The sequence below is a fragment of the Dermacentor andersoni genome, chromosome 5 (assembly GCF_023375885.2).
Source record: "Dermacentor andersoni chromosome 5, qqDerAnde1_hic_scaffold, whole genome shotgun sequence".
Lineage (NCBI taxonomy): Eukaryota > Metazoa > Arthropoda > Arachnida > Ixodida > Ixodidae > Dermacentor > Dermacentor andersoni.
Genome location: NC_092818.1, coordinates 68,028,322 through 68,039,439, shown reverse-complemented (window position 1 = coordinate 68,039,439; position 11,118 = coordinate 68,028,322). Strand labels below are relative to the sequence as shown.

Genomic DNA, 11,118 nt, shown 5'->3' with positions numbered 1-11,118 from the left:
TTTGTGTAACAGACTCACACGAAGAAAGGAAGCAAACAGTAAATACATGCCTGTTCTCTGTTACCCCCAGCACTAATTTCCCCGCACTCTACATACTGCATTTTCCTACACTCCGCAGATGCTTTCCACCACATGCCACAGCAGGTAATGCCCGAGAGGCGTGTTTTTGTGAGCGTGCAATCTACGCATGCGAAACATCTTTTTCTTTTCTCCCTGGTTTGCTTTTTCAAATGATTGCAGTTGAGAGTCAGAGCTTATATATAGTGGGTCTCACTTCGTTCTTGTCCGTTGTCTTCCTGTCGTACTGTAGTCAACATTTAAGTATATGCCAGGGTGGCTTGTGCCATACCCAGGCATGGCGCCAGGAGAAAAAGGGTTTGGCGGGCGCTTACCGTAAGATATTTTCTGCCACTTCTAATCTCGAAAGCAGCGACTTGGTGGTGGACACTCGCGATCGAGTGGTGCAATCGAGGTGAGGCTTCCTCCCAAAGTACTGGAGCGATATGAAAAAATAGAAACTTCGAGGTGACGACAATGCTCTGTTGAATTTTCGGGTAAATTTCAAATAGTGTTCGACGAGTGTTACAAACTTTGTGTCATAGCTTTGACGATTCCTGCGGGAAGTGCTGCTTGCGAGCGTACATTTTTGTGACTGCGTCGGCTGAAGACGTACGCGCGAAACATAATGTCTAACCGATAGGCTCAGGAACCGGGCGGGGAAAGCGCCACAACTCAATCACCGGACCTCAGGGCCACTGTAGGGCCGCATTTGACGCTAGGTGAACTATAGAGGCAACAAGAAAATCCACTTGCACTTAACGCGAACGCGCCTTGTAACACTAAGTGGGCGTGCATATTTGTGTGACTAATTACACTCATGTAATGAAGCCAGCCGCTGCGCTTCTGGGTGTTGTACGCTTGCGTAAAGACTGGTCAAAATGAGATCAAGTCACAAATAGCTCTTTATCCACTAACGGATGTGGCTGAAGCCAACTAACACCCGTTGGTCTGCGAAGTGTCACAATGCTCAGTTCTCGTCACAATCAATATATCATTGCGCCTGTCACTTTGAAATATTGCTCTGCCTCCCCTCCCCTCTCTCATTAAGAAATTCCGTGCACCGTCCACGGACATACCTCGAAGAAAAAATGTTACAGGGATAAAGCCACAAAAAGTTCAAGAGGACAGGAATAATGAGCGTTACCGTTTTTTCTAGCGTATGCCTTGCCAACCTTCATTTCTGCGTCGTAATTCCGGCAGTATATGTGACAAAGTTTTGCTTCGTGTACTTATAAGCTGGATAACCTTGCTGAGACACCGCAGAAAAATTCCTAGTGAGGCTTTTGTCACCTAAATTCCCATAATTTTCAAACAGGTATCTGTCATTGCAAAACCGTCGCAGTTTTACGTTGAGTGGCGCAGCACTTCAGGTAGCCAATCCTATTTTTTCAAATAGAAACTACATGGCACAGTGCTCTGCTTCACTGTTTATCTATACGAGCGATGACGTCAGACTCACGCAATACATTATGTGTTAAACATGGAGACCCTGATGTGTCTCCGCCTCCGCAATCGCTTCCGGCTCACGCAGTCAGCAAAAGCACAATCTCCTAGATATGTTTCTGTTATTCAGAGACAATCCCTTGAAGAGGATGCATCGGTGGAACAGGCTTTCACATAAAAAGGAAGCAAGCAGTAATTGCATGACTCTTCTCTGTTACCCCAGCCCTAATTTTCTCGCAATCTGCATATTGCATTTTCTTGCATTCCGCAGATGCTTTCCCGTCATACGCCACAGGAGGTATTGCCCTGGCTGCCTTCATTATTATATCAGGAATATCTGCGTTCTTCGTAATCAAGTAAGTACGTTGTTCCAAATGTATTAAATGTGAACGCCTCTGTGATTATGCCTGCAGATTACTATCGTACTTTTCCATTTCGGGGAACGCTTTTTGCCACCCGTTGACTAAACACAGACCAGCCTTCGACCACAGCTTTAGAACAAGCCCCACAAGCACTCGGTCTTATACGCTTATGTAGGCTGGACTGTATCTTGCGATGTTTATTACTCAAACTACTTTCCCCTGCAGGGAATTTTCACATCGGGAATCACAATTACCCCTGCACCTTTATTTTCTCTTGGGTAACACTATTACGTCACTTCCTTCTGCTGAAATTTTCACTGTAGTATGTCCCGTTAAGTGTGCCATATGGTCTATTTTCCGAACGACTGGTGGGAATTATCCAGGCTTCCGCGTTTGTTAAAGGCTTCATTTAGCTGACTTACTTACTTCATTTAGCAACTATAACAGCTCCAACGCTGTCTGCTGTTGTGGTGACTTACGAGCTCTGAATTCTAAAATAGTCTGTTCAAAAACGGTCAGCGATCAAGACTACCCAACAAATTCGGGATTGACCGTACCTGTTCGCTGTAGCGACGGCAGTTGCGAAAAATATCGTCTAAAACCCTCTCTCAATATATCAATGTTCTGACTACGTGCATGATTTCCTGCGATAAATACATGAAACTTTAGTGCCGAGAAATAACTTGGCCTCATATTCAAAAAGGCATCCCTTTCGTAAATGCGTGGTTTGCTATTGGTCATCGCCGACGTGAGTGCCTCTTTATTACGTCTACCTCGATGGAGATTCTGCAGTGTCCCTACTACAGCCAATCAGGAAACGTTCTTACGTAACAGTTATGCGAACACTGGTCCTGACGTTTCTCTCGTTCGACCAGATTGAGGTGCATAATAGACCTTACGCAAGTGCGTCTCATGAGCAATTATTTAACTCTTTATTTTCTTCCCAGTTCTCCGCCACACGTGCACGAGGCCATAAAATAAAGCCCACGCAAAGCGAATCAATTCGCTCCGCGCACAACGATATCAGCGCAATCCCAGCGAGTGTTCGTTCCACGGATATGCATGCGTCAATAATTAAATGCCTCCTCCGAGTACGAAACTCAGACTTCCGGCGCATAATCATGCGTAATGAAATTGTTCGCGTCTGGAGTCGTCTGCACGCCCGACTACGGGCCACGTCTGCTCGCAGGAAACTTCAGTATGAATCTCAGCTCAATGACCAGTGGTGGAAAATAATGTGGGACGACATTACGCTGCCGGGCAAGTCGCTCAGCAGGTCCAGGGTGAGCATTCCTAGCCACAACGACAGCAGTTTGGCCAGCCAACCCGTGAGTATATGCCCGCTGCAAACTATTCGCCCTCCACGCGGCCTATATAATCATGCTGCCAGGCGCCGGGCAGCAATAGCGCTATTGTTCTGGATTCAATTTGCCTCGCCTTGTACACGGCACGCAGGTTTCGCAGAGTAAATGAGCTCGTTCATCGTTTTTTTCGTTTTTATTATTGAAGTAGTGTGTGACTGTGAACTGGCTTCGATCGCCCAGCCCTTTCATAGGTAGAAGATAGAAAAATGGTTCTTTTTGGCCGGCACGGCTAGAAAAAATGTGATCTTAAAATTATACCTTAAATTAGCGCACGTGGCAAAAAGCACCGACGCCGCAGTTTTGCTTTCATAATTCCCACTTAAACTGCGCTTTGTAGAGCATTCGTCAGAAGTTTAGCAACGAAAGCTTTAGGTTATGTCACTTTATTTAGTTGTCCGGACGGTGCAGGGGTTCACAGAAAGACCGAGGCTTAAAGTGATGAACATCGGCAAGAAAGTGCATGCCATTAATTAATCAGGAAAATTCCTGAACTCACACAAGTTGTAGAAACTCGCGGTCACCAAACATTATTTCAGTGCATTCCCAGTCACACCGGAATAATTTGAAATGAATGAACAGACAGATTGGCAAAATGCGCGCACGAACATAGATAAAAATTTGCCATTGCGCTGCTCAACGACGCGGCTATAAATATATTACGAGAAATATCAGCGAGAATATCGCTTGTGGCGTGGTTGGATGGAGCGAGATTAAACGGTAAATTTTATACGTCGTAGATCCTAGGCTGAAATTCGGTACCGCGAAGTGTGGAAGGCGAAGTGTTAAACGCTTTCGCCTTGGTGGAGTCTACGCTAGCACTTTCTCTTTAAACTCTTTCTACAAGCTCTGCGTCGCATTTGTGTGCAGTGGCCTCACGTGTTGCTAGACTGCCTGCTATACACCCAGCAAATGCAGAATTTGTGCTTCCAACTTAGGGATCTATGCAATCAGACATAGTCACGTGGAAGAATGCTTGGATCATGGCCAGTTAGGGAAACGGAATTGAAAGTTGTCAGTGCGGTGAAAGACATATTATTTGTACCGTGGCCAGTTAGTAGATGTGAAGTCAGTGTAGGGAAAGACATGCTTAAAAGTACGGACAATGTCCTAGAAATACTATACAGGGCATTTAAGGCCGTGACTCACATTCGTTGTAGTTGCTGTACGTGTGTTTCACTCTTGTATATGCTAGTGTTGCGCATGTTAAGGTGCCCTTTTTATTGTCATTTTCCAATTTCTGAACTTCTAAAGAGAACCTATTTTTTTTGCAAGGATGGGGAATGGAGTACTTCGAGACGTGTTGCATGCAAACTCTCCGTTTAGTTGTTTAACACTACGTGCTTGGTCGAACAAGGAATGTTGCTGGAGCCCGTAACGTTTCGACAAATCGAGTTGTCTTCGTCAAAGCAATAACATACATTTCTCGAGTACGGTTTATCACTTATAGCAAACTGTGCTCTGTATCTGGAACTTATGTAACAGCGCGAAAAAATAAGGAAGGAAGGAATGACGGTAGAGACCGAGTGAAAACAGCGCAGAGGGCGGATGGCTCTCCTGTAAGGCTCTCTTGCTGGGCAAGAGAGCCCAGCAAGCAACCATTCTGTATCTGGACCTTGTAAAGTGTGTCTCGTGGATATGCCGCAAGAGCGTAACTACAGGTGTTCTCTGTCACGTGCATCCCGCCACAAAATATTACGGACCATGAAGTCTGCGAAAAAAGCTGAACATCTCCGCAACCGCAACACTGTCGTATAAAGCTTCACTGGCTACTGCTATAGGCTATAGGCTGCTCGGGAATTCAACGTTTTCTGAGATCCCGTGATCCGTAAACTTTTGTGGCCGGGCGTACCTGTCACTGCTTCAATGACCTTACAAAATTTTTCACGTCTTCCACTGGCAGCAACAGATTAGTTTCAATGTTGTTTGCAACAGGTATATGTCATTAGGAAACCAGAGCATCGTAGTTATTCAACAGTTACGATAAAGGTAATTCGCTGCCGTCTTGATGTTGTGGTCGTACTGTGTCTTGTGAACCTGCATGCTTGTTTCTGGCTGTTCCCCCTACAAAGTTACATACAGTACCGTAAGTGCCCTTCAATGTGCCCATAGGATAAAAGAAAAGTGCGTGAGGTTTTTATGGTGTCATAACAAACGTATGAGTAGTACAAAGTTGTAAAACAATTAATTTATAGCTAATCACCCAACAGAACATTTAGATACAAGGAACAATCCATTTTATGCAAAAAAAAAAATGATGTTTAATAGTTTACAAATAGCATATACTGAAAATCTTAGTCCGGCCTAGCGTCTAAAGTTATACACCATCAAATAAACGTGCTAGAAATTTAAGAACTGCTTTTCCGTCAATCGGGCATTAGAAATGAAAAGCTGACTAGCGTTCCATGAACGGTACAAGCCCTCGTTGTGTATTTTTTATTAATGCAAATTTAAAGAAAACACTAGTGACTTTATTCGCACTGGCTACTCTTAGTCGTGCGGCAAAAAAAATGAAAATAATAATTTCGATTAAAGCAGATAGGCATTAAGAACACCGATTACAGTTTAAGATCACGAATGTTTGTTCAAGTTGAGCACACATCTAGCAAAGTGCGACGTCGTAGGCACATGCAGAAAAGCAAAATAAAAGGGCAGGTCAACGTTTATACTTTTATTTCTATCGAATTAGCATGCTTTATTGATTAGGTTGCGTTTTCCCTGTAAGATCGAGATAATGCGCTATAGAATTGGCAGCTTTTCGTTTTTTTTATTCGCTTCTAAATACGGCAAGTTCGCCCACAGAAATAGCCGGATATTTCAAAATCTTAGCTAAGGAAACCCAGAGAAAAAAAAAAGATAGATGTAATGAAACTACGAAAGACTGTTAAAAGTCCGTAATGAAATAACAAAATACTTACAAGGCAATTCCATGGATCCCAAGGAGATTCGAAGAAAGAAATGACTATTGGACTACAAGCATAACCACAGCATAAGCAGGTCGTTGTAACTTAGAGAAGATACTTATCTAAAGAAAAAAAGATTGGTAAGTACCAAAAGTATAACGTCTGTACTCCTCTAAGAAAAGTACGCCGAAAAATACATTTTTTGAAAACTTGGTTTAAATTGCGAACCGTCAGAACTCTAACGAAATTTCATGCAGGAAAAACAAACCGAAATGAAGCGGAAGAAAGCACGCGAAAGCACCTGAGATTCGGCCCAAAATCAGCAATCTTTTTACACTTGTAAAGCTCAAGAACTTTACCTGCGCTCATCAAATGTACCGACTGTCTACAATTGAAGTGAAAAATTTTACATCTGACTAGTGACTCCGCGCAATCCTGGCTTGTTACGCCAGTGAAAATAGTTGCCTCAGTTTTCTGCTTCGTTCAGTGCGCCTCAAAACATACTGCTCGCCGTAGTCGTCATCAAGTCACTGCTTGGATTGTAAGGTTCCCTCAGTCACATGGCCGCTACGTTACGAAGGTCGATGTCACTTTAAGCCTACCGCATTTCTTTTTATTGCGACTATGGTAATTTTATACCCATAAGAACTGTAAGTGGCAACAAGCGCAGATTACCAAGAAGAAATAACCATGCAACTTCTAAGAACGCGCAACCTATCAAGCAAATGAACGCTTAAAACATTGATAACGGCCATATGCCAAAAAAAAAATGGTGGCTGAAAATCACTCGAAGGCTTTCAGTCCAAGAATGACAAACCGACAACCGGCGCAGTGATTCTCTTTAGCTGAGCATAAAAAAAGGAAGTGAATTTTTTAATACATAAGAACTGAAATTGCTTTGTCTGGTCACTTCGTTCTTGTTCTTGTCTATCTGTCGCGCTGCATTTCATAACCAAAATTCAAGAGAAGAATATCTGAAAACGCTGAACCTTATCTATACCACACGTGTCTGCAAAAAGGAAAACTAATTCCAGAAAGAAAATTTGCGCATGACAATAGTTTGTCGGCCTGCTCGTTTTATTTTTTATTTTTTCTATTCGTCGGGTTCCTGGCCAGTATAGCAATTGTGCAGTGTTTTACAACAAAATGCAGCTTCAAGCTTCTTGCCTGATTGCAATTTTCGTCCTTTTCTTTCTTTATTTAGTCGTTCTTGAAATCAGTGTCCAACGTGAGCACTCTACAAGGGCTGAAGATATCGGGCGTCCAACTGGGGACTGTAAAGGTACGATTGTAGCTGGAACTCTGTACACAAAGTGGAGCGTCCAACACTGAACCTATACTGGAATTTGTATTCTCTCTTCTTGGGAACACCACAACAGGGAATACGAGTGGCCATAAAGCCGCTGAACGTCAAGAAGATTCATGTGAACAGGCAGCTCCTGGCGGAGATCAAAATGGTGAGCGCGAAAATTACGCATGTTTATTTATCGAGCCTGTTAGTATCTATGTGAAGCGAAGCTCTCGTGCAGCGGTTATTAAAATGCGATCAAACTAAATGCGATAGGAACCATCGATGCCACGCGACGCGTAAGCTGATGCAATGTACTACATGTCTACGCACTGCACAGGGACAACTTTATCGTCGTACATTGTTTATCCTCGCGGATATTCAAGGTTCGCAGAGTTTTGCCGCAATACAAACGGCAGCCCAGACTGGTTCACGCTGCGTGACGTCGATGCAGTGACGTCAGGAGGTCGAAGGCGACGTTTAACGAGGGAAGAATTGCGACGAAAGACGCACAACATGAAGGACAGTTGTAAGACTGAGAATTATTTCGCCCGTTTACAATCTTGCGGCCTATAAAAGCAAATCTGCCGCGCGTGAGCATGCTATCGCACGCAATCGGCGGCTTGGTGCACGCTGCTTTTTCAGCAAGACAGCGGCAGCAGTCATGATCAACAAATACCGCAAGGTTTCGCAAAGGAAGCTTCACTTTAAAATTATGAGCGCCTTGTGTCAAACGAAAAGCCCTTGATGATTGCGTAATCCCTCAGATAGATTCTACCCAGAATATGAAACTGAAAACACAGCAATCCGCGCTGTGGACACGTGACGAGTAAATCGCTTCTTGAACGTAAATGTGCGAGAAGCACGAGTCTTCTTTATACAACTGTAAAAGTAGCACAACATCAGGTATATCGGTCAGAAAAAAAATTACGGTTATTTCAATGTCCATTGCTCCAGTAGAACACGACTTGTGATATTCAAGACGTGTTAGGTCCCACAATTTCTGTGCATGTCCGACACTATAGGACCTCCTTTATTACCCTCACTTAGCCCAGCTCATAATTTTGATACGTTTCGTTGGTACTTCAATATTCTTAATTAAACGCGGGAAACACAACTCAAGGCCTATAGTAGCATTTTCGATAAGCTGAAGCGATTTTTCATTTGTGTGTAAGTTGAGAAAAGGAATTATTGATGAAATGCAACGCAAATATGTTACTCCATTCAATTTTAATTCAGTTCAACTCATCGTTTTTCCGATGAATGTATTCTCCGTACCCAGAAATAAAGTTGAACAAAGCACTAACTTTCCTTGACCTGGAATGGTGTGTTGGCTTCCGGGTTTAAACTTGTGCTCTGGCTACACAGATTACCGCTCACCTTTGGCAGCGATATCCCATCGATTTAAGGGCTCCTTACAGAATCTCTCTTAGGCTTCAGCCCTCCACCTGGGAGCTTTTTTCAAAAATCACAACCACAAGTCCTTAGGTGCCTTTCTTCACCATTCGGATGCAATCTAACGGTTACCAAGGGCTATACTCCAACGCCTTGCATTATTTTTAGCCTCCCTCAGATTAGATTAGCTAACGAGATATTGCTCTGGTTAACGTGCCTGCTTCCACTTTTACTTCGTCTCTATCTCTCCCACTTATCCTCTTCATTTCGCTGATTCTGTATATTATCCTTTCTTATAGCTCTTCTCCACACCTTGCACACAGTGTCGTTAAAAATGTTTGTTCTTTTCTTCCTCCCTCTCTCTGGAGTAAATAGGACGCATTGTATGACTCCCCTTTTTGGAAACACATTTACTTTGTCGCCATTGTGCTTTACAGATCCATGACCTCACGCACGAGAATCTCGTTCGCTTCGTGGGTCTTTGCTTGGAAGAGCCCAATGTTTCGATCATCACAGAACTGTGCACGCGAGGAAGCTTAAGGGTGAGTCAGCGCTGCTTAGTCGTCTCTTCGACCATGCTTTGTTTCTTCAACTGTACTTAATCGGTTCCTTAGCGTTCGTGAGCGGAAAATCCGTCGCTCACAGCACTGTCATTCATTCATATCAATGTAATTTAGGCCTTCATGAAAGTCATTCCGAACCACCGCTGGTATAGAAGCGATGCCTCACGTAGGCGAAGCCTGAGTAGAGGTCGGAGTTGGAGCGAAGGGTTGTGTTCGTATAACCTGGTGACAGGCGCAGAGAGAAAGCACGCGGAATAGAAGCTCTTCTTAATTGCACGTTCTTTCTTTTTTTTTCTTAATATGCGTGCGCTGTGAACGCCATCGTGATCTTTAACATTAGGGCCTGTGCTGAACGCGAACTTTCCTTATACTCCCTCTCAAAGGACATGCTCGAAAACGAAGAAATCAACATCGACTGGATGTTCAAGTGTTCCATGATTACGGACATCGTTGAGGTGAGACCGTGCACATTTTATTCCGATAAGCGAGTCTTGACTAATTCAGCCTTGATTTCTCAGATATCTAGAAGGCATGCATTCATTCCTCGTAAACGCTTTACTTCGCGCAGTTTTTTTTTTTGCTTGCACATTTTTTCATAGTGTTCGTAAACAAATTCTTTGTCAACTTATACTGCATTGACACACCAATTTTTTATCTGTTTACAGGGACTGCACTACCTTCACGCCACTGCCATCCAATTCCATGGGAGGTTGAAGAGCACAAAATGTATAGTGGACGGACGATTCGTGGTAAAGCTGTCCGACTATGGGCTGCGGCATCTCCACGCACAACTGCCTGAACCTGAAGACAAGAATCCGAGTAAGTGAGAGTCTGGAAGTATGTTATTATGAGTAAAATGTTCACGCATCTTTTTTTTTTCTTTTTGCTATATGTGCTTTTATTTCTCACGTGATTAGTGCATCAAATAATGCGTGGTTGATTGCATTTGGTCCTCTACCGGAGGTCAGTTCGAATTCAGACGAAATTGGACATTTTTTACATGAAAATTTCGCTATTAAAATTTTTTATGTAATATGTAACATTATTATATCTAAGAAATGACGAATGATTATAAACGATGAACTAGAAATTACTTAATAATGTGCCTTAAAGCAAGCTAAGAAGTTCGAAATGCGACGTAAGTCAGTGAGCATACTGAATTGTCCATCACCTGAATTGAGGACTCGCGAAAGGTTGTTGCAATTCTTCTGGCCATAACATAAAAATAGCAAGTCTTAACCACCTGCCAGCTTATGAACGCCTATAATGCTCGAGTGCTTTATATTCGTGATCGAAAGTACCATAGCTGGCATTGTGCCAGTCACAAAAATTGGAAAGTACCGTTGTAGGGTTCAACATACCAAAACTGCACTGTGAATTGTAATAGAGGTATCCGGATTAGTTTTAAAGCTAAGCTTATCATTAAATTAAAACCTAGCTTAACTAAGTTCCATCACGTAACTGTTTGTGAATGTGCGTCAATGATGCAGAAGGTAGCCAGAGTTGGCCGCTTTCATGCACCTAAAGAGAAACACACTTGCCGAAAGAGGACGTGCAGTGAAACACGGCGGGGCATGAAGAAACACGACATGGTAGGACGCATACGCCAACTACCAGCTCAATTTCTTTTTTGCGCGATAAACACTCAGCGCAGGCCACCACTATACAACCGAAAGCTCATGCCAGAGAGAGAGAGTCAACATTTACTGACGACAGCAATCACAGGGGCGAACGCAGCCTCCC

At 43.3% G+C, this 11,118-nt stretch overlaps 1 protein-coding gene across 1 annotated transcript in view; it reads left to right on the top strand.

Annotated features, from left to right (window-relative positions):
- Positions 1-2,986: 2,986 nt before the first annotated feature.
- Positions 2,987-11,118, top strand: part of LOC126531965 (atrial natriuretic peptide receptor 1-like) — a 71,783-nt gene continuing 63,651 nt past the window's right edge. The window contains exons 1-5 of the mRNA XM_050179675.3: positions 2,987-3,193; positions 7,410-7,586; positions 9,250-9,354; positions 9,759-9,830; positions 10,041-10,194. Coding sequence (XP_050035632.3) covers positions 2,987-3,193; positions 7,410-7,586; positions 9,250-9,354; positions 9,759-9,830; positions 10,041-10,194 — 715 coding nt within the window. The remainder of the gene's footprint in view (positions 3,194-7,409; positions 7,587-9,249; positions 9,355-9,758; positions 9,831-10,040; positions 10,195-11,118) is intronic.